Source organism: Apium graveolens, chromosome 9, assembly GCF_009905375.1.
Source record: "Apium graveolens cultivar Ventura chromosome 9, ASM990537v1, whole genome shotgun sequence".
Lineage (NCBI taxonomy): Eukaryota > Viridiplantae > Streptophyta > Magnoliopsida > Apiales > Apiaceae > Apium > Apium graveolens.
In genome coordinates, this window is record NC_133655.1 from 108736158 (window position 1) to 108762506 (window position 26349).

General features: G+C 34.4%; 2 protein-coding genes across 4 annotated transcripts; both read right to left on the minus strand.

Annotated features, from left to right (window-relative positions):
- Positions 1-16949: 16949 nt before the first annotated feature.
- Positions 16950-18823, minus strand: LOC141685471 (mitogen-activated protein kinase kinase kinase 18-like). Its single transcript, XM_074490566.1, has one exon. It carries the CDS (start codon positions 18444-18446, stop codon positions 16950-16952), a length of 1497 nt encoding a protein of 498 aa, XP_074346667.1. The 5' UTR covers positions 18447-18823.
- Positions 18824-19625: 802 nt separating this feature from the next.
- LOC141685313 (uncharacterized) lies at positions 19626-24985 on the minus strand. Of its 3 annotated transcripts, none has more exons than XM_074490422.1 (4): positions 24610-24985; positions 23900-24054; positions 22634-23425; positions 19626-21725 (listed from the first exon to the last, which is right to left on the minus strand). In XM_074490422.1, the coding sequence occupies exons 1-4, from the start codon at positions 24854-24856 to the stop codon at positions 20022-20024; spliced, it is 2898 nt and encodes a 965-aa protein (XP_074346523.1). In that variant the 5' UTR covers positions 24857-24985; the 3' UTR covers positions 19626-20021. The 3 variants fall into 3 exon arrangements, with proteins under 3 accessions (XP_074346523.1, XP_074346522.1, XP_074346524.1); XM_074490421.1 differs by having other exon boundaries at positions 23900-24060; XM_074490423.1 differs by lacking the exons at positions 23900-24054; positions 24610-24985 and adding an exon at positions 23673-23895.
- Between the last annotated feature and the right edge of the window lie 1364 nt (positions 24986-26349).

A 26349-nucleotide genomic window follows, 5' to 3' on the forward strand; every position in this document is an offset into this window, starting at 1 on the left:
ACAAACCTTCAAATTCAATCTCTTCAACAGCAAGTCTCCAATCTGTAAGCCTCCAATGACTCACTAACAACTCAGGTCACAACTCTCACTACTATGGTGCAGAGTCAACAAAATGACATCAGGACCCTGGTAGACTCTCATAAACATCTCCAAATGCAAAACTCTATTTTATTGGGAGCTATTATGATTGCCTTGAATGTTCCATTACCTGCTCTACCTGAAGTTGTGGGACCAGAAATTCCAACTCCACTACTCCTGTCTGCTACCAAGATTAAGGGGGAGATATAAGCTAGAATTCAACAATCCAATGAAGGTGGAAAATCTACACGGTCAAAGGAATCTGGAAAATATACATCTCACTCAGGTCAAAGCTCCACTCAAATCAAAATTTCACAAGATGTTAATAAAGACAAACTCCCGAAAAGCTGCAGCAGGACTCTGTCAAGATAAGGAGTTCAATGAGTTACTGGATGTGCTAAGAGTCTCTCTGGCCAACAACTACATCACTTACAAGAGAGCCTTGGCCAACAACATCAATTTTCTAAGATGGTGATTGTAAAGGTTGACAACTTCTTGGCGAAAAGAATAGTGGCCAATGTTAATGACTGTGGTTTGGACATGTGTCTCTCTTAAATCTTCAAACCATGAAAGCATCTGAGCTGGATGTAATAATTGATAGAGTTAATCCAGTAATTCCAGAGGACACCCAATTGCTCAATGAACTCAAGAAAGCTCAGATAGCTGATTTTCCTGAAGCCTATCTACATCCAAGTAAGGGGTGGCCTACATCTGTCCATAAACCAAACAGTGCAGATACTTCACAGTTCCTAAAAACTGTGTAAAGGGAAAATACAAGATTGATTATGACATTGGAAACTGATATAAAGAGGAAAAAGAACAAGATAACTGAAGATGAGGAAATGATCAGGATGCTGGGAAGATATCTACAAAATGCTGAAACCATGTTGCCAACTACTCAATTCAACACAAAAGATGACAAGGATGATGATGAGCAGAAGAATAATGAGCAAAAACCTTCTGGCTCAAATCCAAGTCAATATACCAAGGCAAATAGCAGCAAAGTAAAAGTGAAGAAAAGGGATGATAAGAAGAGGGGAGATGAAAGCATAAGGAAGAAGAGGGAAGATGGTGAAGGTACCAAGAAACATGTCCTACAAATCCAAATCTCATAAACTCAAACCACCAATCCTAGACAAACACTATCTCAGCCAAACCTACCTCGAAAGCCAGAATAATTGTACAAAAAAATTACAAACACCCTACTCAAGATACTAATTAAATCAATCCATGTCACATTAAAGAAAATCACAAACCTACCTTCATTCAAGCCTCCAACCATAAATTACTTCAAGACTGTTGGAAGAAAACCAAAGAAAATACAAGCTGGTGCTGGGGTCATCTGGAACTGTTTCAATCAAACTGATTTTCTGCCTCTAAATATGTGCATCATAAATGATGACTTTTTCCAACAACAAACTGAAGAAATTATCAAAGTTTGGGTTGTATCACTAGAAGAACTCAGAATTTACTACCAAGATGGAACCTTCATTTTTCTTAGCAGTATAGTAATGGAAACTTTTTCAACCACAGAATTGAAGAGGGTAATTAGCTTGATGAAGGATAAGGATTCAAGTATAAAAATGTGGAGGGCTGTGTTGTCTGAAAGTTTGAGGGAAAGGGATGAAACATATGCAAGATTAAAGGCTGAAAAGGAGGAAAGAGATAGAAAATATGCTAAGGAGATAGAGATGTTTGAGCAGAGGTCAAATGAACTCTCAAGGCAAGGGGGTTGAGTAGAATATCAACGGATGGACATTTTCTAAACATACCACTTGGCAGATTCTCAAGATTCAGAGTTGGTTACTTAAATGGTTATACATTGGATGAATGGCTCAAGCTTGTAAAAGCTCTAAGAGGGACTAAAAATATAGAAGAACTCCAAGTGCTAGTAAACTTAAAGGACCTCATTAGAAAGAAACCAGGTTATGAGAAATTCACTTGATAGTTGTAACTGTGGAACTTATGTAATCTTCAAATGTATAAAAGTTGTATATGTCAATCTGTCAATTTTTTATGTAATTATTTTTAACTTAGGGTTAGTCTTGTTATCAGGCATGAATTTGTGATAAACAATCTTCTCATAAATTGGGGGAGATTGTTGTGCAAGACATGCCTATATAATAACAAGACTAAGTCACATTGACAAACCTGAGATTCAATTGTATGATAATCTAAATCTGTATAATGTATTGTATTTCTTGAGTCTATAAAAAGGTTAGAAGATTAGACTGGTGTATTTTTTTTGTAAATAGTTTCAAGCCTAAGAATAAACTCTGGAAGAAGATCAAGAAAAGATCATGCCTTAGAGAAAAGATGTAGAAGCTTGGAGTTGGATAAATCTATTTTATGAAAAATGTTCAAAGTCAAGATATCGACAAGTCACAAATCAAGTTAGATAGAGAAGTCATTCGAGAACTCCAGAATGACTTATCAAGAAGTCCAAAATGGTTTATAGAGAAGTCTCGGAGATATCGACAAGTCAAATGAAGATGTAAAGATTGGAGATATCGACAAGTCAATTTCTTATTAGAGATCTCAGAGACATCGACAAGTCAAAATGGATATATAGATCTCAGAGATATCGACAAGTCACTTCTGCATGTAGAGAACTCAGAGATATCGACAAGTCAAAGATGTGAAGATTGGAGATATCGACAAGTCAATTTCTTATTAGAGATCTCAGAGACATCAACAAGTCAAAATGCATATAAAGATCTCAGGGATATCGATAAGTTATTTCTACATATAGAGTTCTAGCGACCTCGAAAAGTCAAGTACACGTATAGAGAACTCAGAGACCTCGACAAGTCAAATACAGTTATAGAGAACTCAGAGATCTCGATAAGTCATTATACTTATCGAGATGTCACTTCTCTATATTAAAAACTGGAGATCTCGATATGAACCTCATATACAATAATGCAGACAAGTTAAAGATTCAGGATTATTAATCAACAAATGATCTATTCATTTAGATTGGTAAGTCTACAAAAGCAGCTTGAAGAGTGCAAGATCAAGGTCCAAGATTAACTGACAAAGGATGGTCACAGACCTACAAGATTTGCAAAGATTTATTAAGCCAAAAATAGAAAGATGCAGAGATAGCTTAGAAAAGGGTTTAGTATATCTTATTGCATGTTGTGTAAACCTGTGTTTACTAATATATAAAATAAACACTGGTCCTTTGCTTTTAGTTGTAACAAACAGATCTAAATTTTCTTGTACTCTCTCAAGAAAGAAGCTGAGTTCTTATATTTTTAGGAACACGGATTTTGTAGTAAGACAAACTTAATTAATACAAATTAAGTGAGTTTTGAAATATTGTGTTTGTTGTGCTTGTTATTTTAATTCTGCTAACACAATATCTCTACAATCATAAACTGCTATGTTCACCATATCCAAAAAAGTTTTAAAAAGGCTAAAAATCAAGAAAACACATTCACCCCCACTTTGTGTTGTACATAATATCTAACACAACTTTGCGGACAATATGAACATAATCACCGAATACTCAGAATTTGTTCCAATGATGGAGTACATCAATAAGTGCAAGCTCTCATATGCCATGCTTGAAGCTCTCATCATCTACTGTGAGGTGGTTGAAGAGATATGGACTTCTACAGAATTTGATAGCACAAATTTGGTACGTTTTTTCACCCTCAATAGTAAAAACTATACTGTTAATTCTGATGTTGTTTCTGCATGCTTTAAAATTCCTAAAAATAACATGCTAGTTGAACCCAACCATGCTCAAATTATTAATATACTAACTAATATGGGTTATGTTGGTCCTGTTGATAAATTTGGTAAAACAGGTAGACAAGGGTTAAGGAAAGATGGAGCTTCTTATGTGATGTTTTTAATAAAGTCTTTTATGGTATAATAAGTAACTTTAATGTTATCACTTCTGCTTTGCTTGACATGCTTTACATGTTAATAACTGAAAATTTCTTCAGTTTTTCTGAGAATTTTTTTATAGAAATTGGTGCTAAGTTAGGCAATAGAGATGGTAGATGTAAGAACATTTACTTTTCTAGGTTTCTTATGATGATTGCTAATTATTTGGTTCCTAGTTTAAGTATTTATAATCAAGCTAACCAGATGAAAAGCTGGATCCAAAATGAAAGGGTCATTGATGATCTTTTCAGGATAGCTTTATACCTCAATGTGGCATTTATGTTGCCACTAGGTATACAAATGGTAATAAATTATGTCCCTGCTACTTTTGAATCCCTCAATACTTCTTTGATTTCTTCAAATGTTATGGAGGTTGTGCAAGGAACCCAACAACCTCATGCCCCAACAACTAAAACAAAAATTACGAAATCCAGATCTAAGAAGTCAACCTCCGATGTTTCCCAAAAGATAACTGTTGTAACACCTACCACATACACAAGAGGGGAATGTGACAGGAGGTGTGAGTTGTGAGGGAAGGAGTGAACATCAGAGAAACCCCAAGAATAAGGTGGGAGAGGTTGAGAGTGAAATATCCTAACCAAGCCATGCCTTGCTTTCTTAAAAGGGCAAAAACATTAAAAAGGAAATTGACATATCCCTAGTGGTATCCTCCCAAAAAGATATCACTATTAAACAAAGTTTTCAGCCAGGAACACAACAAAAGAGGGTGAGGGACATTGATACCCAAAGCTCACCTATCAAATTTTTTATTCTAAAAAGAGCAAAACCTCTAAGGGTGCACAGGGTACACACACACCACAAGCCATCTCAACTGTTGAGCATGTGCCTTCTCAAAGTCAATTTGATGCGACTCTTGTAAATGTAGAGTCACAGCCCCACTCCTTATAACTTACATTTCAAATAGCAACACACAGCTCACAATCTTTTTAAATGGGTTTTGATTTAATATCAACTTTTCGAACTAATTTTCATTCTCTTAAATTCATGGCGCACTCTGAAACTGGTACTCATCATCTTCTAGATAATTTGTTGGAGCATTAGTCATTCGTTTCCGTCACTATTGGTGAATCTGTGTCATAAATGTCTCATCAATCTATACAAATTCCACTCTAATGATAACTTCAACTTCTATCTCATTCTCTTCATCAATGGATATCTCTCAGTCGTTGATAAGTGTTAGTCCATCAATGGCTAGCTTAACACCACAACTGTTGATAGCTCTAATTTTCCCATCAATGGCTATCACCCAGCTGTTGATAGATGATTACTCTGTACCAATTACATTTGAGGAGTCTCAACTCTCTCACTTAACCATTCCAACAATTATGTAGATGATCAAACAATTGCTCTAACACTTGAAGGACTTAAGAAAAGGAGTGAAAATCTTACTGAGAGTGAGAGGTTGCTTTGTGAGCAGGAAAAATGAGAGTGTGAGTAAGAGAGGTTGGCCATTGCTTTAGGCTCAACAAGTGGATTGAGAGTTCCACCTTAGTAGGTGAAGGTGAGGGGGTGTGAGGACAGTGAGTCAGGGGCATGCCCTTATGCAAGAATATAAAGAAAATAAGAGAAATACATGTACATGATATATAAGGATGGAAGCATTGGATGCTTCAATGGAAATTCCATCTAGTGAAGCTTTGTTCAAGGAATACTACCAAGATGCTTTGGATAATGTGTATTGAGATGCTTCAACATTTCAGCATCTAGACATAGCTTATCAACTTTTAGTTGGAAAATCAAATCTGGAGGCTGAAGCTTCTCTCAACTTGGTTCATACAATAGAATCAATGATGAGGGTTAAAGATGTTATCTCAAATATTACTATTGAAGTTGGTGATGGTCTTGTGTTTGATAATAACACTAGAAGTGATGAGGATGTTAACTATGAAGATGGTGAAGGAGGGGATGCAAGCCCTTCTACCACAGACATTCCATATTGGTTATTTTTCAATGAAATTCAACTAGGAGAATTAAATATGGAGCTCTTAACTCAGTACAAGGAATCTCTATATGACCAATCTACATCTTCAACTACAGCTCAATTACTGGCTCAGTTTCAGCAAAATAACATTAAACTTCATAAACTCCATATGCTTCAACAGAAATAAGATCTCCAATCCATGATGACTGATATTGAGAAAATGAAAACTAATTATTGGACTACAGGATACCCCTTCACGCAATGTCCAAAGTGAACAAGGAAGAAACAACCTCCAAGACCTTGGATGATTTAGATAAGAGGATGAGCCTCATGAAATTAAAAATGACAAACATTGACTCTATTTATGCACATCTAGACTCTGTTTATGCACATCCAGTATTCAAACCCTTGATGATAACAAAAAGGGAGAGAAGTCAGTAGCTCAAGGAATTGGCTCTGTTTATGCACATCCAATAATTGTTGCAAGTCTTGCATCTTCAAAACAACTGCAAATTTAAGCTCTTATCAGCAAAGAAGATCAATCAAGGCTTATGACATCATGAAGATCATCACTTATGATGTCACAATAAGCATCATAAGGCAAAAGAGATCTCCTTCATCTAAGAATAAATTCATCTCAGAATTCAAGTCTTTGGAGCTAGATCACTTGCCATGAGTAATGATCTCAAAGGAAAGAAGCCATCAGGAGCTGTCCATTTTGCAATTCCTAGGCCTGATAAAGATGAATGAAAGATTTTGGATGAGTGAATCAAGAAATGCAAGACTGCCTCAAATCCCCCGTTAAAGCAAATGAGAGCATGCATATACAGAGAGGGAGAAGCCATTTATCTCTTTCCAGGTCATGAAGAATATGAAGATGCCAAAGCTGAGAAACTAGCAAGAACTACACTTGAGCAAGCACAAGGAGGGAAGCAAAGTGAAACAGATGATGTATTTATAGAATATCAGAAGCAGCTAGCCAGTGAGCTAGAGAAAGAATTGGATGAAGAAATAGAGGTTGACGGAATAGGGGCCATGAAGCCTAAAAAGATGAGAACAAATAGAGATGGGCATTCCACCCACCCCTCCCCTCCCCGACCCGACCCGACCCGACCCGATCTGATCCCCGCCTCGAACGGGTTGGGGATTCGTGGAATTTTTCGGGTTCGGGGCGAGGAACCGGGAAAATTATTAAAAACATTCGGAGATTGGGGATTAGGTTATCCCTGCCCCGTTCCCCGACCCGAACCCCGATTATTATATTTAATATAAATAAATAATAATTTACATGTGTATTATTTAAATATTATGAATAAAAATAATGTACATACATTTTTTAATTTTAATTTTTTTATTATATGATTTTTTATTGTAAAATATGATTTAATAATAATGATTTTAATACTATCTTTTATTATGGATACACTTCAATTTAATTGCTATTTAAAATATGATATTAAATTTAAAACATATTTATATGTCATGATTTATTATATTATTTTTATTAAAATTGAATTAAACATATATATTATATTATTTAATAATAAAAAAATAGGAATCTCGATTATCCGCGGGTATCCACGTTCCCCGTTAGAGGCAGGGAGTAAAATAGTCCCCGTTCGGGGATCGGGGCGGGTTCGAAAACTGGGTTAGTGTTTGGGGATCGGGGGAGGAGATAGCACTCCCCGACCCCAAAGTGACCCGATGCTCATCCCTAAGAACAAAGCAATGTGCAAGGAAAAATGCTAGATCCAAAAGGTAGATGTCACCACATGAAGCAGTTGTCACCTCTCAACAACCTATGATCTTTGTTCCTGAACCTATAGTATGACACCTGGAATCAATTTTCATGGTGAACCAAATATGACCAAAGAATAGATGACTGAGCTTGATAATATCTAGTTTCCCACATTTCTTTTGGAAAAAGAAGCTCAGGAGAAGAAAAAACTGAAGAAACATTTGCCAAAAATATTAGTTTCCAAACAAGTGAAGAAACTTGAAGATAAAGACTCATGCATGTACATTGCAGATCTAGAGGAAAAGAAAAATCTCAAACTTTATCTGGATGATATTTATGAAGTCGGGGATTGGATGCTACTCCTAAAATGCATGAAAGACTAATGTTTGACTATAAATGAAGAAACAAGAAATATTGGCCTCTTCAGCACATTCTCAAGAAAGGGTACAGGACCTTGTCTAAGGTATACAGTCACATGAAGAGGACTGATGAATTTACTCTAACATCCAAGAAAGAAGTGTTTAACAGAATCAATGAAATAAGGAACAACTGAAATACTAAGGATGCACTGCCTAGAAAACTGGTTATTCCTTACAGTGTTAAAAGAATTCATCATCAACCAGATCACATGATGGAGTTCAGGGATCATGATGTATGTAGAAGATTTTTCAGACTCAAAGACCAACTGAAAATAGCTAGCAGGGCTTACCAGGAATACCTCATGGGAATGTTGAATCCAAAGGTTGAAGAAGGAGTGTTCAATGGCATTAATCAAAGGCAAATTGGATACAACAAGGAAAGGCATAGATCGACAGAATGATCATCTCAGTCTAGAGGAGCAACAATGTTAAGTAATTTTTTTTAATTCTGCTTGTATTTTCTTTTCATTTTGAAACTCATTAGCTTAATGATCATTTGTTCATGCTATCTTTAAAGCATTTTGTCTATGATATGTTTTGTTATCATTAAGACTATAATTTATGGATGTTATTCCATCAGTCATAAATTAGGGGGATTATTAAGAATCACATATATTTTTGATGATAAACAAAACATATAGTATAATTATTTATTAAGTAGATGTAGCTGTCAACGGGTAACTATCATTGGTTAATTGTTGTTGACAGAATAGCTTATTGACTAATAAGCTTAGAAACATTTTCATGTAGATCTCAATATTAGTCATTGATGTAATTATTCATTATATAGTCATTATTGACTCAATTGATAAATAGAATAGGATGATTAATCGTAAATATAAAATGTCATGTAATTTTATGCAAGTAAAGTGAGTCATCAACGGCTAAGAAGAATATATCATCAATGGATATAAGCCATCACCACTAGAGTCTATTAAACATTAGAGTTCCTCAATAGCTAAAGGCATCCACTCATCAATTGCTAGAGGAATACATTATCAATGGCTAGAATAACAAATAGCAAATATAGTAATTTAATAGAGCACATATATCCAATCTGTTAATGCATATGGGTTGATGAAGATCTCAGTTTAAAAATGGAAGCCAAAGACAAAAGTTCGATATTGTCTTGGAATCTGAAGAAGAAAAAATATTCAATTTTCATGCATGACAAATTGAAAAGTTATTCAAGGTTCAAGAATCAAGATCAAAAAAGCCAATTTGGTCAAGAGTCACGAGATGAAATGCAGAAGCAATCTAGCTTGACATAGAGTCATGTATTATTTTGTTGTCTATTAGAATTGTAGCTTGAAAATATATAAACCAAGTAGAGCAGTGTTTCAAGTAATGGATAAGTTTATAGAGTTTTTCAAATAGCTTAGCTGAGAGCAATATTTTTTAGAGAAAAACTGTAAAAGAAGCTGTGAAATTACCTTGTAATTTACACAGATTATTTCTTTTATTATATATAGCTTAGGTGGTAAGTTCAAAAACAAATTACCAGAAATTTTTATATCTTGAGTATTTACTTCTATTTAGTAGTTGATTAAGTTGAAGTTTATGAAAAATTTAATTTGTATTCAACCCCCCTTATAAATTATATTATTATTTATTGATAGTAAACAACAAATATCTCTATTCTATTAGAAAACTATCTACTCTTTAAAATCAAAAGTTCCTTCTTTAGTTCCTATTTTAAGAGAAGAAATTAAAACCTTTTATAAGTTGAATATAAGATAGAACAAAATTGAAACCTTTTTGAGTTAAATATGAGATTTTTAAAATCAAAACTTACTTCTTAGTTCCTATTTTATTAAAGAACAAAATTAAAACCTTTTTTTAAGTTGAATATGAGATAAAACAAAATCGAAACAATTTTTCAGTGGAATATGAGACTTTTAAAATTAAAATAAAAGGCAAGTCTCTCAATAATTATAAACCTAATCGAAATAATTGATTATGTCTATATAAAGCCATTATTGTGTCGTATAATCATCCCTTTTCATTTTCCTATGAATCGTCTCGATATATAAATTTTTAGTGGTGCTAAAGTTTTATATTTATGTATATAAATAATATAATCTTTTGCGTTGATTATCTTTCACTAGGTTTTACAGAGTTAAACGCACTAATCACAAGAATGTTATAGATAGAATCCTTATACAATATAGTTTTATATTAATTTTCTATAACGATTATATTGTATTATTTTCGGTTGTTATTTGTATAACAAATTTCGTTATATTTTTTCTTCAAAATTTGTGTTGTTCTAAATTTGATATATTATTTTTTTTTGTTAATTTGACAGGGTTATATGCTTTAAAATTTTGTTATAAAAAGAAAAGGAAGACGTATATTAAAAGGTAATTTATTTGATGTTTATTTGTAAATACATATAACCAAGTTAAATATTTTGTAATGCTTAATTAGGTTGGCCAAGCCTCTCGATAATGTTTTAAAAAATAAGATTGCCATTGTTAAGAAAAAAAAGAATTTCAAGAATAATTCTTACAATATATATTACGAATGGTACACATGTAATGTTCCTATCTAAAGTCAGCGACACGTTTAGTGCTTCAATTATAATTATTAATATTATTTATTTTATATATATATATATATATATATATATTAGATACAAAGTGTGTCGGCCAAAAGACCTTAGACACAAAATTTGGATAAATGTTTAAAACAAAGTTTTAGCTCTATTTATCTTTTTTCCTAGAGTTCCTTTATTTTAAATACTAAACTAAAACCTTTTTTCTTCAAGCCCTATGTTTTAAAAAACAAAATTGAAATATTTTGTAAATTGGATAAAAAATCACTCTGTTGAATATTTGAGCAGAAAATCTAAATAAGACAAAAGATAGTGCAGCTATGTTGAAATATGTTGATTTTGGACAATCTAAATCTAAAAAACTCATAATTGCCGCAATGTCTGACGAAGATATGTGTTAACTTTTGAATAAAATTGTTATATATATGTTTGAAAGATAATTACGTGTTATTAAAAATTTGAGTAAAAATTCATATAACTTAATTGATTTATCTCAGCTAATTAAACTTATGCCTTTGTTATTTACATGCCTAACAAATTCTTCTAGAAATGTTTGTTATGTTTGAATAATTAAAATACCAGATTATGCCTCTTTAATTCAATAAAAATATTTTTTTATTATAAATTTTTGTAGCCTAACTTAGATCCCGTGCAATGTACGTTTATTTTTATTTTTATTTATATTTTTGTTGTATATATTTTAATTAAATTTTAAAAGAATAAATTTACTCCCTCTGTCCCAGTGGTTTATATACATACCATCTGGGCACAGAGAACAATGCAAGAATAAAATAATGAATAGGACAAGTGAAGTGCATTATTAAAAAATTGAAAAGTATGATTACACGCTTGCTTTAAGGGGAAAATTGACCCGCCTAAACAGAAAATCAGATTACATTTTGTCTCCTTTTTGCTGCTCTGCTCCTTTTTGCTACTACAAAAGTAATAAGAATGTGCACCACTTTTTATAAATATTTCACCTCTAACTCTTAAACTAATCTTCCAGATTACAAAAATGTCCAATGCCTTCATGCTTCCAGATTTAAATGAAGAACCAATTCCATATTTGAATGAAGTTCCAGCCACTGCTACGCGTCCTGCAAAATGAAAGAGATTGACGAATTTAGAGAAGGATCAAATTTCTCAAATGCTAATTTTAAATTACAACAATGAAAAGCTTCGGAAAGGAACGATCAACGAAGTTGCTTCTAAATATGAAGTGACCCGGTTAGTAATTTCGAAGATATGGAAAGTAATTTTACAAGCAATTAAAAATGGTGACCATCCGGATGTGAAGAGAAAATACAAAGGTGGCAACAAGAGTCAGATTTTTGACTTGCAAAAGGTAAGTTCAATTCCTTTACGCTTACGAACCAATATTCGGACATTTGTTTGTCAACTAAATGCACCTAAATCCACCGTTCATAGATTTATTCAAAGGGGGGAAAATTAAGTCACATTCGAATACCTTGAAATCTTATTTAACATCTCAAAATATGAAAGTAAGGTTGAGCTTTGTTTTATACCACATCGAGTTCTCAACACTCCATACAAATCCAACATACATAGACATGTATTGTATGGTTCATATAGACGAGAAGTGGTTTTATATGACAAGAACATCACAAAAATACTACATATTTCCAAGTGAACCGGAACCACATAGAACTTTTAAATCTAAGAGATTTATAACAAATGTTATGTTTATGAGTGTGGTTGCAAGACCTATGTATGACAAAGATGGTGTTTGTATATTTGATGGAAAAATAGGAATCTTTACTTTCACTATTGACGAGACGGCGGCAAGAGCGCAAGGGGTGTCTTAGAAGTAAAACCAATAGATAGCACCACCAAAATTGTGATGAAGCATGCCTTCTTCTCAAACACACGTTTCTTCATTTTTTTCTCTTGTTTTAAGTTGAGATTCTGGAGTATCTTTAACAATCTGGCATAAAAGAGATGGGGAATCGAAATCGAAATCGGAATGAAAAGAAGTGGTCGAATCCTCAGTCAGTTGAAATTTTGGGGAAGCTTTGACAAATTTTACGATCGGAGAAAATGGAGATTTCGGAGATTCGGGATCGGAATCTGAAGCAATTAAAGGAGCTGAATCATGGATCGATTTGGATTCCATTGGGTATTTGATGGTAGTGGGGGAAAAATGCGAAAATGAAAAAAAGGAGAGTTTTAGGGTTCTTGAGGGGGAGGGAGGGGGCAGAGACAGGGGAGGAAAGTATTAATTAAAAGCATACTCACGAGATGGGTGGAGTATAGTCTATTTTTATATTATTAAAAAATTACTATTTTTTGGTACGTATAGAATTGAGAGGGACATCCCAAAATGGTAAGTGTATAGTATTGAACGGGACAGAGAGCCATTTTTCTAGAACTCTTTTATTTTAAATACTAAAGTCAAAACTTCCTTTTGAAGTCCTAATTTTTAGGAAATAAAATATAATCTTTTTTAAATTGGATCGTATTTATCTTTTTTAGAGCTACTCTAATATAAAAATAAAACTTCCTTTTTTAGATCTTAATAATATTTAGATAAGAAAATAAACAACTTACATATTTGAAATAGAAAAAATATTCAAATTTGTGAAAAAACCAAAATCCGACTTAACCTAAAATTTAAAGGGAAAGAAAATCTAAATCAATACATAAAACGTATAATAAAAAGCTTATTTTAAAATTTAAATAGAAATTAGATTTCAAAATTTTAGTTATTTTTATCTTTATCATATATTATATAATTAAATATACTTCGGATTCAAATTTAAAACAAATATTTAATTAAAGAGTAAATTAATAAGAACTGTTAGATAAAATTTTAAAAAATATTATTCAAAGGGTTATAAGGTCCAAATCCCACTAATAACATACTAAAATTATAATTTACATATATATAATGATAAAAATAACCGTGTAGTATATATTTATATATATATATATATATATTCATATTCATATCCCAAGTTCCAGCTTCGGGAAATCAAATATGATTGAAATTTATAACATATATCTACCCAATAAAAGGTAATACAAACTTGTATTAAAATCCGAAGTTTCATAACAATCCGAAGTTTGGAATTCATGAAATTTACAGCGGGTGTCGGCCAAGAAAAGATGATATAAATTGTATTAATTAAACAATATTTTATATCGTATTTTTTGTCTAATTTATATAAACTTATATATATTTTCTAATTTTTTTAATAATTAATATGTATTATATTATTTAAGAAAATAAATAATTAGTCTGCTGTGAAACGCGACTTTGTCGACTAATGTTTATATGAAGTATAAAACGAGTACGGTGAGGTGCCGCCTCTCATATCATCACACCTTATTTTTTTTAATTTTCTTAAATTTTGAATTACTGAATAGAAGAAATCTCAATTATTTTATATTCACCAAAAATTTCTCCTCAAGTCAAAATATAAACGAAAAGTCTCTGGTAATTAAAAAAATTCTTCAAATTTCTCCTAAAAATCCTCTTCAAGTCAAAATGTAAACGACAAGTCCCCATTAAATTAAAGAAATACTTCATGATTCTCCTAAAAATTTGCTTCAATTTAAAAATTTGCTTCAATTCAAAATGTAAACATTCGGTAATTAAAGAAATTCTTCATATTTTCATCTTTCCTATTTTTGTTAATTTATAAATTTTGTAATAAGGCATGTCTTGCTAAATAAGTTTTTAAAAAACTATATATACACCAAAAGATAATATATTTGTTTCTAAATTGTCTACGTGTCACTTATTTATACGTTCTTTGTTTAATATGCAAATGTTATTTATATAGTTTAATAAAATATTTTTTCCTTATTTGTATGTTTTTAATTTTTTATAATACGGTGATACAAGGCGGGGCTTTCAACTTTTTCAACAATACAATATACCGTGCTAATATATTCATCTATATATATACCAAAGTTCCGTGGAATAATATTGAAGATGGGATTATTCAGACACTTATATTCTTAAATAATTTATAACTTATGATTTAAGAAAATATATTATATTTATATCACAGTTGAAATTTAAAGTATGCATGTTTACTAAGCGTTCGCCCCTCTTTCTCTTTCCCCTAACTGACATGCCTTGACTCCTCGAATTGGAACTGATGTAAGTTGTTTCTGAATATGGTCGTGCCAATATAACTGACATTTTTTTTTGCGCTAAACATAATTGACATTTTCTTATCTTGTTGACAATAAACTGAACACCTAATATTCAGTTTTTATGTGGTCGCATATATTATCTAGCGCTCTTGAAAGTACCTATCATTCTAGACGTAAGATGTTAAATCATAAATATTTTGTGGGATTAAAAGTTAATATTAAAAGAAGAAAAGGATTAAGTCTTACTATGTGTGGACAAAGTTAACGAACGAGGCCCTTGTGTGGGTAGACCGTGAATGGCCAGCTCTGATATGCACACAGCGACACATGTAGGCCAAGTGGAGATACTTGGAGTCGGTGATGAGAAAGACTAGTCATCGAAACCAGGCACTGCAGTCTAACAAACAACCCCAATGCACTATCCTCCAAAGTGGACCGACAATGATTAATTCTTAGAATAACTTACGCTTGGCCATGTTTGTTTAATGGTATTAAATAGGGGATATGATTATAAGCTTTTAAATTTTTCAATTCCATATTTGTTTTCTAAAAAATTAGTGAAGGGTTATCCAAGAATTATAATCTTTTAAATTATCATATCCCGTGTTTGTTTTGTTAGAGTAGAGGATAAGATTATAATCCCATCTAATGCTTGGTGGGAGAAGTTATTGTTTTATCCCCTTCTACAAGTCATTTTTTAAAAGATTATAATCCGCTTATTGTTATCTCATATGAAACAAACATAGGATTGGAAAATTTAAAGGACTATATTTCAATATCAAGTACTATCCCACAAAACAAACATAACATAAAGTTTTAAAGGATTATATTCCAATCATACACTTAATACTTTCAAACAAACTTAGGATATAATTATTTAATCCATAGGACTAATTTTGATGGTATTAGTTATCCCCGAATTATTATCCCAAGATTATAATCCCATGAAACAAATATGGCCTTGGTGTCTTCAGCTAGCCCCTTAACAACCCTTTTTATTATTGGCAATTTATAATTAGTTGACTTTGTTTACAAGTCCTACTAGCTAGTTTAGCCGTTCATTAGAGTAAAGGGGTTGCCTTTAGTTGATTTGACTTTGTTCGTGCCGCAACCTTTGGTATCTGAATTTAGTCAATTCACTCGTTTCTTTGGCCAATTCAGTGAATATGCTCAACTCAAGTAGCATATGTTACCGTAGCGGCCGAACCGGAAATTAAATCTTTCGAGACAGCAACAAAGTTTATTTGAACAAATTTAACTAATATGCTGATCGTTTTTGTGTATCCACTTTCTTTTCAGGTAATTTTTTTTTTTAATTTGGAATAATTTGAACGAACAGAAAAGGTTTATTTGACTTGTTTTGTAAGAAAAAATATAAGATGGAAGTACAATTCAGCAGTCAGTTGACTTTGTGTATGTTCTTCATCTCGAATGTATTGTAAACATGGAAAAGTAATCTGCAAGTAGAGTTGACTTTGTTCCAAACATAATACTACTCGGGTTAATGCTCTCTTATATAAACAGGAAAGAGTAAAGTCATACTACCCCCATAATAACAACTGACCCATTCCAGTTCATATTTGAAAGCATTAGCGTAGGTTCAGCTGTACGCTTGTACCTCATAAAGTCGTTTATGTTCACACTAACAAACAATTAAAGTTCCTAATGCCCAGATGGGTCTTGTCATGTGTTTGTTTACTCATGCCCGGGGACGCTTGGTAACTTGCTATTTGGCTCGTTAACAAGCCCCACTAGTCCTCCAAGACTTCATCATATTAAAAAAAAAAAAAAAAATCTGATCATCATCTTATATATATTAGTATTCTATTAACCCCTCTCAGTTCATTTATAAGTTGAATAATGAATTGCGGGCATTCATCTGTAAAACATAAATTTGTAATCATAACCATAACAAATTGTGAGAAATTTGAGAGTCGAACGTGAATTCTCCTCAGTTTAGACTCTGATATCATGTTAATGACTAATTATAAAATTTTAAGATATTAGAGAAATGGCTTTCACAGAAACTTATATCTTATATTAGTATTTTAAGGCTTACGGATGATTTAAATAAGTTTATGAGATTTTATAGATCATGTTGATGAATACCGAATACAACCAAAAAAACCCTTCTTACTAATGATGTAAATAAGTCTGTAAAACTTTTTGGATGTTGAGATGAAAATAAATTTAAGGCTCGAACACAAATTCTTTGAAGTCTGAGACGAGTTTACGTATTACATTTCTGTACTTCCGATCATTAAGAACAAAAAAAATGTATTTATGGACAAGATGAAGACCTCTAATATCTATTAGTAAAATGGAGCCATCTAACTTAGAAAACCACCAGTAAAAAATGAAGATAAAAATATTTAGCAAAAAATGCATGCTGACAGCAAGGTTCATAATCAACAAGAAAATGTTTTCATTAATTTGTCTTTCAAGATTTGAAATTTGTGATACATTAACATCTATTACAAGTGACAACTTCGAATCTGTCCTCACACAAGTGTCAATGTTAGTGATCACTTCAACAACAGATGAAACTAGTAGCGACATATCCTGAATATCTACACAACTTTCAGACTCTTCTTCATTCAAAGATGCAAGATCAAACAATTCCATGTGAATCCAATCAATACCATTACCACAATTTTGTTGAGAAACGTGTGCACTGTTTTCCGCTGGATTAGTTCTAACGGTTACCCAATCTTCGTCATTTGTCCATTCTGGCAAGACTTCAGATGCAATCAATCCTTTGATTCTCTCTTGTGCTGAATAATCTGATGAGTAAATGAATTCGGATGAATGAAAAGAAGGCTCCGAGACTTGTACAGAATCCCAGAAGCCTAAATCCAATACACTAGTTGGCGATTTCTTATTGGAATTCTCCACTTTGTCAAAATCAAAAGCCAACTCAACAAGAAACTCATGACTAAGAAGTTGCTTGGCTGTCCAACGTTCTTTAGGATTCCTCTTCAAACACTTGCTCAAAAAATCTCTGGCATTCTCCGATAAATGGTTTGGAAATTCTGGTAATTCACCAGAAAAAGCAATTTTATGAATTGCTGATAACGGATGATCCAACGCTGGCCAAGGGTTTGACCCTGTTGCCATCTCAATAATCGTGCATCCAAGAGACCATATATCAGCCGCAAACCCCTGCTCTTCGCCACGTGCAACTTCAGGAGCCATAAACACAGGCGTGCCAGAAAATACTGATGTGGCAGCAACTCCATTTTTTAATAAAGTAGCACATCCCAAATCAGCAATCTTAACACCATCTTTTCCTAACAAAATATTCTGGCCTTTGATATCGCAATGCACAAAATTATTAGAGTGAAGATAATCCAAACCGTGTAAAATTTGGTTCGTGTAAACTTGGATCATAGACTCATCAAGTGAACCTCCTTGCTTCTTGATCACATCAGAAAGTGTACCACCAGATAAATACTCCAAGAAAATATTGTACATGGGCTTGTTATTTTCAAAGTTAACATCATAACCCAAGTACTTGACTATATGTGGAGAGTTCATTTGTGAAAGAAAATTCTGCTCCCTTTGCAAGAAGCTAGAGCTACATAGCTCGGTCGATTTCACTGCAATGAGATCCCCCGAAGATATCGTGGCGACGTAGACTGCAGCAGAGGAGCCTCTGCCGATGATCGGACCCCTATTCCATTCCATTGAGAATATATTAAATGTTTGATGAGATTATATGAATGTGTAAATGATTCGGAATTTAGCAAATTGTTGCAAATATTTGTAAAAGGTCTGAAACGTCTGTGTCTTTATATACACACTTGACTGTCTCTGTACAGAGAATCTTTCTTGTAGATGTCTTTAAGTTACTTCTTTGTAATGCTGTTTGTTTGTATTTCACTTAAAAATCAGAGAGAATACTTGAGTAAAGAGGGATCACCACGTGGCAAAAGGAGAGAGGTTTACAGCTGGACGGTTGCTTAGGTTGGAATAAAGCCAACCACATGAAGACACGTGAGCATGTGCCATGATTAGTAGGCGGCAATAAGGCTAATTAATTTTTGCGGCGTAGGCGCGTTTAAACAAAGGCTTTGAGGTTAATTACCTGGGTCTGATTTGAAATGTCAAGTCAACTAGTACTAAATTAGCAATAAGATGAACAACTATTTGTTACCGGTTCATCTACCAAGTGTTAACCGTACATATAATCGTCGGTGAACAATACAATGTTTGGTTTACAATGTAGTTTGCATCTCTTGTAATGCTAACAACATGGTAGCTGTTGGTATTCCAGTGATCCAGCTAGCTAACCATGTCTAGCACCTCTGGAATTATCAATGATAATAACACAATCTAACAAGAGATGATTGCCTCTGCTTAGCTTGACACGAAATCTGAAAATTAATCCTTGATACAAGGACTCACATAGAAATAGTTCTACATAGCTGTTTCCAGAATTGGAGAATAAATTCATTCCGGTTTATTATCATGAGAAATATTAAGGATACTCAACAGCTATTGGTATAGCGATTTCTACCTCACTCCCTTTACAGCATGTCAAAGGTTCCAACCTTGTCAAAGACAAGTTGGGTGTGTGAGTTTGTTTAACTAGCAAAAAAATATAAAGAATGGGGGGTAAGAAAATTGGTGGTACGCAAAAGGTTATAAAGTGGATACAATACTATCATCAATTATCAACCCACTTAATTTATCCATTGGCCAAACAAAGATTGTCGCGCCTAAGTTTGCGCAACAATATACATACAGGCCAAGTACATGATAACTACGAATACAAGAAATGTAAGGCAATCAAAACATTGAATATGTTCAGTCGATTGATGGAAAATGATAAAGCAACCATTATAGGTACGAGTCATGACAAAATCAAAACAAGCATAAGGTGCAAGTAAATATGAAAACATTCAAACAAGCTCAAGGTGCAAGTAAACATCTAACAAGCGGCAACTTTAATACAAAGACTGACAATTTTGGGTAAACCTATAATGTAGTTAATACAGAATAGACTTGGCAGGCGCTGATTCAGTGGCAAATTTCCAATAGACTTTGATTTGGCAAGACAATGTCAACTTTGGAACGATAGCTCGCACTCACAAGCTTGTGTTTGGACTTCAGCTAGTTCTAGAGTCTGGACCTATATCAAGCTTTAAAAGAGCAAATACAAAACGATTTGCAAAAAAAATCACAACAAAAAAAAAAGTGAACCAACGACCTTTCGGCACGTATATTGTTACATAAATGAGGAATTCGTACTACTATGCTTCACAAAGTTTCCAATAACATTGCTCGAATTTTAGCTCTGAGATCATTAGGGACCTCAGTGGGTTCCAGTGGCTGAGACGAACTCCTCTGATCTTGGAATGAACTTGACACGTCAACAGAAGGTTCTCTACCACCTGCACTTCCTCTCGACTGATCCGAGACTTTGGCACTGATCTCTCCCTCCTCCAGATCTTCTCGTTCAGATCGAGGTACCTTCCCATTAAGCCCATCATATCCAATACTATGTACATTTTCTTCCTCAGGATTAATATTATGCCTATCTCGACGCCGACTTTCTTTGTCCTTCGAAGGAGTATGATGCCTCTTCCTATGTTTGTGCCCGTGAGAATCTCTACTACTGTGATGTCTACTACGATGTGAAGACTGATGGGATCGATGTTTCTTCCTGGAGCGCCTGTCTTCATGTTCCTCTTCTTCTTCGTCATTTGAGGACTTGTAAGACCTGTTATGCTTCCTGGAATATCTGTGATCCCTTTCATCATCATGTTCTACCTCGTCTTTTTCATCTCCGTCGTGTGAAGACCTACGGGACTTGTCATGCTTCCTTTCATCTTCATATTCGTCACTTGAGGACCTGTGATGCTTCCTGGAATATTTGTGATCCCTTTCATCTTCATGTTCTATCTCGTCTTTTTCATCTCTGTCGTGTGAAGACCTACGAGACCTGCGATGCTTCCTGGAATATCTGTAATACTTTTCAAGATGGTCTTCTTGCTCAGAAACATAATCTTCTGAAGCATGACTGGTGTGTCGCTTTCTTGGGTGTTTGATATCTCTATCATCCACACCTTTTTCCTCTTTTCGGTGCTTCTTTCTAGAGTGCTTATGCACCACTTCATCTTCCTCGTCACCAGTGTCAACTTTAGCAGCTTCATGTTTACCAGAGTTTGACCGGTACTTCCTCCTTGCTTTTCGTTCATTATATTCATCAGTGGAAAATTTGTTTGCAGATGATTCAATACTCTCTGTAGCATCAATCTCTAACGGGCTACCTGCCCGTTCTTTGGCTGCAACTGGATGGTTATTCTCAGTATCAGCACCAGCATGGCTGGGCTCTAATGAAGTACCACGAGATGATTCCGGTTTAATCTGGGTGGCAGAGCCACTTTTTATCATGGCAACAAACATTTTTGCGCGCCTCAATCTCTCAGCCTTCAGCTTCTGCTCTCTGGTCAACTGTGCCTCAAGAGAACCAGACTCACCAGCTGCTCCAATAGCTGAGGTCTTTGCATTCTCTTTGACAACAGGGACAGAACACCTGGATCCATTTTGCCCAGATTTCTCACTAACACTCTGAGGTTGAGATAAAGGGAGACTGCCCAAACTAGAAACATGCTCGCTACTGTCATCTTTCCTGTTCAAGGAAGACCTTGAAAGGAAATCCAAATTAGGTTTCCTAATGCCTCTTGTTGCAGCCTGAAGAATAACTGCTGCAGCAGCAGCATCTACACCGACTTCTGATTGTTGCTGACTGGCCTTCTCTGGTGGGTCTAGACCATCATTCTTTGACTTGCCAATAAACATCTTGAATTTCTCTTTCCTTTCAGAATCAAATGGAATGTCACATTCAGCAGATTCCAAGGTAGAAGAGCCACTTCCCTTGGAGACTATAGTCTTCTTACTTGACCCATGCAATCCCAAACCATCATTTTCATTCAATGAGGCCCTCCCAGAAACTTTTGACTGCAGAAAATGGCAAACCAACATCAAACTAGGAGGAAATGACAAATTCTATGGTTATTAAAATCACTAGCAAATTTCAGGTATCTGGTTACGAAGGAACAAAACATCATTTCACCTTTTCCAAACAAGGTGGAAGACATATCATTCAGAACCAAATGTGATTATGACATTAAAATATACAAACGCAGGAAGAAACAGTTATCCTCTCAGAATAGGGAACATTCAAGCCTAGTTGTATTACATAGAGACCGCAAATTTAAATGGGAAAAAGGAATTCGGAATGATCAGAAGAAACCATTCGATAATGAGTTCCTACAATTCAAAGCTACAGACAAGTCAGGATACATCCAGTTTTAAACTCTTCCACAATTCCAAAAAGAAAAATATCACCGATTAAAATAAATATTGAAGGAACAAAAAGACACAAAGAAAAATCAACATGCTACTAGATACTAGACTAAATTCAGTTCTAGTTTCGATCGAGTGAACTTCTGACTACTGAAGATCATATTCTTATAAATTTACACCCGGATAGGTTGTTTTAGGCTAATATATTATATATCTAAGGACATTTTCTAAGAATAGGTTACTATCAAGATCCCGTATTAAAAAACCAAAAAAATGCTTAATACAAAGACAGATGCATAAAGCAAGAGAAAATGTACTTTAAAACATATTCTCTATGCTAATGCCTATAGATATTAACTATAGATGCTAAAAATCTCCTATAAATTCCTGTATCTATAGGATATTAATCCAAATCTAAAACTAAAAGTATATGATGCCTGGACTAATAATCACAAACTTAAGCTTGTAGTTTCTTCATTATTTTTGAAAACAATTAAACTAGCTTAGAACAGCACATCATAGTTCAATCACAATGTTATGACAGATATCAGAGTACGCACCTTCTGAGCTTCTTGGAGTACTTGTAGATAGTATTGATAGTACTGGCTCGATGGCAAAAGAAATGGAAATCTACCATGTTCACTATCCTGTTCAATGAGTACTGCCTCAAATTGCTTCCCGTTCTTCAAGATAAACTCCACAATCTTAGCAATCATTTTCTTCATTTCAGATGGAGGCTCAATCATCGACGTAGGTGCCACAGAAGAAGACCGCAACTTGTCCGTAGTGGCAGAGTGTAAACCAGAGGACTCCCCTACTTTTCTTGTGCCACTACCACCTCCAGCCTTCAATCCACTTGTAAGAGTATTCCTTTTAAGCACAAAGATTTTATCTTTAGGCTTAGCTGGAACCTTATCTTGAGAATTTACTGAACGATTTAAAACTGCATAATTAGAAAAACTCTTGGGCGATACTGTTTTCTCAGAAATATGGTCAGTGATAGCTCCGTCAGAGGCTTTTTCTTCAGATGTTACGGCATGCTCAACTGCACCATCTTCATCCTCCCCAAACCCATACAATGAACCAAGCAGCGACAACGCTCCACCTCCAACCCCAGGTTCAGTATTAGATATCTTATCAATTTGAGGCTTTTCTCCAGCATCAGAATGGAGAACTTCTGAATGATCAACAAGAAACCTGAAGTAAGAATGAAGATGATGGCCGGGCATCAAGAACCCAAAAGTTGGGTTATCTCCCTGTTTCACCCTCAGAACGATCTCTGATTGTGCTCCGTGTTTGCTGACATATATTGCAGTCCTTGCAATAATATGATGCAACTTCTCTGTAGGAGGCTAAAAAAACAAGTGAAAGAAGATTCCAATTAAAACGGGTGGAAATCACCAATATAAAAGAAACAAAATGAAACAAAAGATCTTACTATTAATTTAATATAAGCCAACGATTCTCACATATATTAAGATAACCATAACGACAAAATAACAAACTACATGAAGACAGATCTCATCCCATAAGCTCTCAATTAGATAAGGTGGTGTTTCCTGACCGAAGTAATGAAAATCTAAATAATCCTAATCCCACCTGCACGGCCCTTGAACAAGGTGCCTGTGATTGGCTACCTTAGGTCACGTGAACAGCGTCCTGCTCCGAGCATCTGAAAACTTAGACATTGTAAGCCTTAGAATAACATATGTACCTTAGACATATATCATTTGGCCACATAGGGTAAGTACAAGCAGTGAACTACAATAATACTCAGGTCAAAACATGATGAATAATGTATAGAACATTGAAGAGCTTTAACTTACTATGGCTAAGTCCACAGGGACAGGGAATGGAGGACAAAACGAAGATGATCCCAATCCAGAGTCAAAAGTCTTAGGAACGGCAGACTCCTCATTGTTTCCATAAGAGAATCCAACAGCATTGTATCCGCCAGTATCAACTGGTTTCATTTCATCATCTGGTTCTGCATATAATTAAGAATTTGGTGAGTCTCAGGCATGAAGCACTGCCGAGAATGGTGACAGGAAAAAACCAAATATTCACTTCAAACAATCCGGCTCAAGATTAAATATCATGTATCACCATTATTAATATAAATTACTTGTGTGGGATATTCACAATGCCTCTTGTTAATAACTTTATCTCCTGTTTGATCACACTTATAAATGTTTTGAATCCAATTAAGTAACGTGTAACCAATCAATCGAGGTCTCACAGTACACCAATACAGTACATTTAAACCTAAATGTCTCCATAACAGAACTTCCAAATCAATAATCAGCTACTCGTCTCTCACCATCAATTCAACTTTCGAGGCATAATTCATCATAAAAAAAAAAGCTCCGAATAAAAACATTTAGCAACCGTAAACACGAACAAATACAATTAATCGGACATAATTGTTGGCAACAAAGATATTGAGTATAACAGCCACATCGACAACAAAATTAAAGGTGTGACAAGGGTAAATAGAGTTAGTTTGGGATCTGAATGAAAGGAATAGGAAGCTGACCTTGCTGTTGGTGAAGAGAGAGATCGAGATAACGTTCCTGATCGAGGTCAGATTCAAAAGAGTCAACAACATGATGATGATGATGGCGGCGTCTGGGAGGAGGAGGAGAAGAAAGGAGGTGACGAACGTCGTAACGATCGATGGGAATAGAATTCCAATCAACCAGTGCGTCGCTTGAATTCACGAACGCCGCCATGGCGTCGTCGTCGAAGAGTAAGGCGTGCCGTCCCACCACCTCGATTTCCATCTGTTCTTTTCTCAGAGTGTTTTCCAAACCCTAATTTGCAGACCCAGTTCGTACTCTTGACAGACCCGACTTTCACCGTCCGCAGCCACTTGAATTTCTTTTTTCGGAAGCCACTTGAAAATTTGTTTTTAAAAATATTTTTAATTAAACCAAGACAAATACTCGGTATAAACTGCTTAAGAATAATATATATGCATAGTAAAAAAAAGAATAATATATATGTGGTCCTGTCCCTCTTCCGGAAAATAAGGAGATCGTTTTCCGGAAGATCCCCGATATATATATATATATATATATATATATATATATATATATATATATGTATCGTATACGTGCGATACTTGAGCCCATGACATATTTTAAATAAAACTAACTTGTAAACGATCCACATCCGTATTTTTCGAAATGTGAACTTCTACACTTTTGGCTTAAAAAAAATCATCACCCAATATAAGCGAAAATGAAACTTTACGATCGAACTCGGTGTAATCCATGAGATCAAGCCCCAATTACTCTAATACGCCGTCTCCGATTAATTTTAACTAATACCATATCACCCTGTTAGTGATAGTGGCCCGATTTATGAGGCCCAATAGTCGAAAGCCCATTAAGTAGTCATGGGCCGACCGTTGGACTAGCAAACTACAGAAACGTAACCCCCCTCCAACATTTATCTTCCTCCCAAATGTAACGGCCGAAGCATTTATATCCGAGATTTGGATAAATACACCATCATATACACACAATCAGATAGACAATTTTAACTACAATGGCATATACAATTTTGATACAATCATAGCTCTTGTACGTTCCATCTTACTCATGAAAGGCCGATTACTGATTCTCACATCGGAGGTGAATCGGGGGACAAACCCTCGTATTCTTCTCCTTGCAGGTCCGACCGAAGGACGCTCCACACGATCGAAGGACGTTTTACCATCATCAGAAATTTGGTCGTAACATTGGCGTCGTTTGTGGGAACGTACTAGTAAGCTTAAATCAAAATTCAACTAATGGCCATATCTCCCGTGAAGGTTGATCGTGTAAAAATCAATCAAATTGATTTTGACTCCAACGGATGAAAATTAGCAATATTAAAAGGGGCTGATCTTACCTAAATATTGCGCACATGGCTTGCCGTGAACAAATAACAACCAGATGAGCAATACTCTTTTCTTATAATAATTTGTTTATTTATTCTGTATAATCTTTGCAATCATTGATGTGTCTATAAGCCTATCTTTTGCTTGCCATATACACATTTAAGATATTTAAAGGCAGGGGCATGGAATGATAATTTATGATAGCTATTTATTGTGATGTGCTAACAAAGTGGCTAGACAAATATTTGAGGACATTGATTACCATGTACATGATTATTGTGTGATAAGTTCATTGTATATATGTTTTAATTCGAGATTTAACCAGAGGTAATGGTTAAGTTTAGCCTGCAATATTATGGCAAAAGGTGTGGATTTGGTTAATTTTATGCA